This window comes from Scardinius erythrophthalmus (assembly GCF_964197995.2).
Source record: "Scardinius erythrophthalmus genome assembly, chromosome: 19".
Classification (NCBI taxonomy): Eukaryota; Metazoa; Chordata; class Actinopteri; order Cypriniformes; family Leuciscidae; genus Scardinius; species Scardinius erythrophthalmus.
The window spans coordinates 32804285-32809205 of NC_138239.1; the positions used below are offsets into that span (position 1 = coordinate 32804285).

At 36.3% G+C, this 4921-nt stretch overlaps 1 protein-coding gene across 2 annotated transcripts in view; it reads left to right on the forward strand.

The window, feature by feature from the left end:
- orc3 (origin recognition complex, subunit 3) overlaps window positions 1-3204 on the forward strand; it is a 30485-nt gene extending 27281 nt beyond the window's left edge. For both annotated transcript variants that reach the window (XM_081394089.1, XM_081394090.1), the window contains exons 16-20: window positions 860-954; window positions 1037-1178; window positions 2371-2487; window positions 2581-2660; window positions 2828-3204. In XM_081394089.1, coding sequence (XP_081250215.1) covers window positions 860-954; window positions 1037-1178; window positions 2371-2487; window positions 2581-2660; window positions 2828-2933 — 540 coding nt within the window. In that variant the 3' untranslated portion in view covers window positions 2934-3204. The remainder of the gene's footprint in view (window positions 1-859; window positions 955-1036; window positions 1179-2370; window positions 2488-2580; window positions 2661-2827) is intronic.
- Window positions 3205-4921: the final 1717 nt, after the last annotated feature.

Sequence of the window (4921 nt, forward strand, 5' to 3'; positions counted from 1 at the left end):
TCCCAGAAGTGAAAAGAAAATGGTTCGACATGAAGCTTGACTGCAACACTTGTGACTTGCGGACTTGTGTTCCGTTTGCAGATGATATTACTGGATCTCAAAATAAAAGTAAAAAGAAAAACCGTAGGCTATGTAATTACTATATTATTTCAAAATGCTGTGTAAATATGTACCCGATTATGGTGAATTAAAATGCAGCCTTATTAATGAGCAAAACGTTCGGATGTTAAACGCACTATTTACGCGTGGCTGGGAGCAGGTGTAGATTTCTTTCGTACCAACTAACATTTGGCAAATACAAACGTTTTAATGAATCCGAAAATTTACGCCAGAACCACTTTACACACGATTTACACAAAAATTCGTTCTGCTCGTGTTTCATGAATGCATGAATATACCGATATTGGCACTGTTGCCACATACCATCCTCTTACTATAGCTTCTTTTCTTTGTTTTAAAATGCAGGCTTAATATTTATCATTTATCATAATATTAATATTAATAATGATACGTCATTGCACGTCCACAGAACTTTCCAGTTTCAGTTTTTAATCCGATCAAGTGTTAATGTCTTATGGAACAGATTAGAAAAGGTTTAAACCACCCCTTACAATCCGAATGAAATTTAAATCGGATTTGGCCAATTCATTCGGATTGACGTGTGTTACGTGATCATTTAAAAAAATTTAATCAAACTGTGCTATTATTCCGATTACAATTAGATTACCGTGTAGTGTAAGATGCGCACTGTTGCAACAGACTTGCGTGGGTTTAAGTGATTCTGTCGACACGTCAAATTTCTGACATCATGTGATTGTGCTACATTGACCAACAGATCAAGTTTTCATTCTATGTGCAGACGCTGCTCGAAAAAGAGTCCCGAAGGACAAAGAGAATGAATCCATTTGAAGTGCTTCGAAGCCAGGTGATCGAGTTTATCGACAGCCTTGTGAGGTAAGGAGTCAACACAACACTATGAGCGCGGTTTGCTTAATTATTTGCTTATCTCACAAAAAGTTTGTCGGCCTCTGTTCAGGGAATACCTGACTCCAGCAGAACTCCAGCCACTCAGTGAAGTGTGTTACTACAGTTCCTCAGGGATCCTGCGACAGCGACTCAATGTCACCCCTCGCACATCCATTCAGACGGCTCTCAGTCATCCTTTCCACTACCTGCAGGTAACTGACCTCTCGTTCTGACAAACCAATTCCAATCTTAATTTCTGGCCTACATTTTCATTAGCCAATATGTTGTATTGTCAGAGCTTCCCATACTCAAAGGCATAAGCAAAAACTTCTTGTGAATGGCTTCTATAGGTGTCAATCAGGTCCACTTGATAAAGCTGAAGCACTGTCATACTCCCCATTTAGTGAGCATCCATTGATGCATTTTGGAATAGGTGGATAATTGGTGGATAATATTGGAAAGCATCGCTGTATAGATATGAAAGGTAATGCAATGTGAATTTCAGAAACTTTAATTGCAGTGAATAATTCATCTAAAGGGTTGTGATGCAACATTTGATTTTTAACTACCTAGGTTTTGGGGTAGTCCTACTATGATATTAGACTACATAGCCTATAATAAAAGATAATGAATTTCAAACCTGAACCAAACATATTTTTATTCAAAGATCAACAGTCTGTCATTAGTTTTTAGTCTGCCACAAAAAACAACATTAAAATCATGAACTCAAATGTCATTGTAAAAAAAAAAAAAAAAAGACTGTTGTAACAGTGCGTAAATCAGACTTTTCAGGCTATAGCCTAACGCTAATAAGCCTTATGCCAAAATTATTACTACGACTAAATTGTCGGTCATTGAATTGGAAAACTAAATAACTGTGTAGATGATTTGCTTCGTGTAACCCGACATCTGACGTTAGGCCGAAGTGTTTTTTTGCACACAGTGCCGCGACCAATCAATCACTCCTTTACGACTGGCTGCCTGCACATTCACTGTCCTCGCGGCTGCGGCGACTTGCGCTCGCTTATCAATGCATTTAAATTCGCGCCTACGGTATCTTTGTAGAACTTAAAAAAAAAAAAGAAAAAAAGATGCTGCAGCCAATGAACAGCCAGCGGGGGCTGGCTGCAGGACGACTCAACCTCCACGGACAGTTTTTAATGTTTGATCAGACAATTAGGGCCGGATTCGGGATTCGGGACAACAGCTTAGATTTCGGGACTGTCCCGAATTTTTCGGGACGTCTGGTCACCCTAACTGATCCTCATTTTATGTTAAACCTGACTCTCTGATGTGGAACATAAAAGAAGATATTTTGAAAGAAAAAAAAGTTCAGTGAAGGTCCAACATTCTTCAAAATAGCTGTCTCATTAGTTTTGCTACTGTGTCCTGTTGCTGCTGCAGAATGAAAGCCTGAAAACAAATGCTGGCACAATCTCCAGTGCTGCTCCAGACCTCTGCATTGTGTACAAGCTTCATCTCGAGTGTGGAAGACTCATAAATCTATATGACTGGCTTGAGGTACGAACATGCTTAATCAAAATCACATTTAGAGGTGGGTTATCTTTTTCTAACTGTGTGGATGGTACCTGTCATTGCTTGTGATATTTCCAGGCATTTGTAACTGTGATGTCAGCTGCTGAGGACCAAGATGCTGATTCTGAGGAGAATGGCAAATTTGACAGCATTAAGCAGTATCCTTTTTTGATATTTTACTGGTAATGCATTCTTTAGAGAGAATGTTTAAGGTAAAAGCATGTGACTATCATAAATGATTGTTAATGTACACTCTTACTTTCCTTTTAAAAAGGTCTATGAAAGGACATTTCTTGTACGTATGTATTGTTCTTAACATTAACAGTGCTCGTTTCATTCAGGCTGTTTCTGAGATGGAATTTCTTGGCTTTGTTAAATCAACAAAACAGAAAACTGATCATGTGGCCAGACTGACTTGGGGAGGATGTTGAAGAAACAATTTACAAAGCACTGTTTCCTGAACACAAGAGATTGGCCTGACATTCAGAAAATAATGTGTATGCTTTTTGCACTACAACTGTATTTTGTACTGTCAGCTGTATTACATGTTACTGTTTTTTTTTTTTTTTTTTTTTTTTTTTTTACATTTGTTACCGTTTGTTAATTTACAATTAGAATAAAAAAAATTAATGTTTGTCAAATATTTGAATTAATTGGATCTGTAAAGTTGTAATTTGATCAATAAACATGAAAATTAATTTGAACTTTTTTTTATTACAATATTTGAAAGCGACAGAGATCTGTAAAGATGAAATGCTCATTTTCAAACTTTATTTACAGAAAGTATAGGCAATATTTAAATATTTAATATTATATTTATAAGACAACATAAAAATACAACAATACAAATAATTATAAATAAATAAAATTCCAAAATTTCAGAAGCAGTTTCAATAACTGTAAATAAAGTGCTCAATCATGCCAGATCTTTTTCCACCTTTAATGTAATATTGAAAATAACAAAGTTAATGCAACAAACAAATAGCTATTAAGGGGAGAAATTCAAACCTAAACATATCTGTCTGCATGAGTGTGCACACTCTTTCATAAAGGGTTGTGTTACTCTGTTTGGAATTAACCGATCACATTCAGACTTGTAATTATTAAAGTGATTATAATCCTCCAGTTGTCATTTAAGTGATGCTGATTGAAATGAGCTGTTTCTGTAGGATTTTCTTGGCATCTTGTTGAGCCATGGCCTGCATAGAGCTTACAAAGTCAGTGTGTGATCTCATTGTGAAGAAGTTTCAATCAGGAGAAGGGTACAGAAGTATTACCATTTTCCAGAACAGATGTGCCATGAAAGGTCCTCATCAACTGGTGGAGACAAAGGGGCAGAACAATGACATTGACTTACAGTAACATTAAAGGGGCCGGCTGCAGGAATGTCTGGCAAGTACTGGTCACTGTGTGTTACAATGATATCCTGTATTCTTCATAAGCCATTACTCACACAAAAAAAAGTATACTCAAGAAAAAAGGAAATATAGCCCATAAGCCTGTCTAAATCTTTCCAAAGCTGTGGAGTAAAATCATTTATGGTCTGATGAAACCAAACTGAACTTTTGAGCCATCATTTTAATAGGTACATTTGGCATAAAAACAAGACTGCTCATCACCCAAACAACACCATAACCACAAGGAAGCATGACATTATGCTGCCTGTATAGGGCTGTTTCTCTTCAGCTGGGACGACTGGGGCACAATAGAAGGAATCATGGATAGTGGCAAATGCCATGCCATTTTGGCTTGATACCAGCATACCTCCATTAAAAATCTAAAGATGAAGAGGAGTTTTGTCTTATAGCATGGTAATATAACATTTTTTTTTAAAAAAAACTAAGTCAACAGAGGAATGCTCTCAGAAGAATGTTTTGGAATGGCTCAGCCAGAGCCTGGACTTAAATCCAACGGAAGAAAACAAACAAACAAAAAAAACTGTGGAATGAGTTATACTTTTATTCTAAAGGACTGGCCATGTTAAAAGCAAAAGGTGTTTCAATCAAATATTAGTTTAGGGGTGTGATTAGTTTATTATACGAATTCAATATTAGGTAACACTTTATTTTATTGTCCTCCCTATTAATTTTCCCCCAAATGTCCTGTGATATGCTCTTCTTTAACGCATAGCCTAATATTTAAATTATTAAAATATTTATACAGTATTTAGTCTGTATAAATTATATTTATTATTATTAAATGCCAGTCACATTACAAATAATAAACATGACGATAGTCCAACGAAAATATTGAACAAATATAGACTACAACAAATAGGAAAAGGAAAATATACAGTCTGTAAAACTTCTCTGGTGGCTTTTATGAGCTACTACGACGTCAGATTACACATTTTCAAGGGCACCAAAAATCCCCGCCCCTTCTCGACATGATTGGTTAGCGTGTTCATTGTAGACACCTC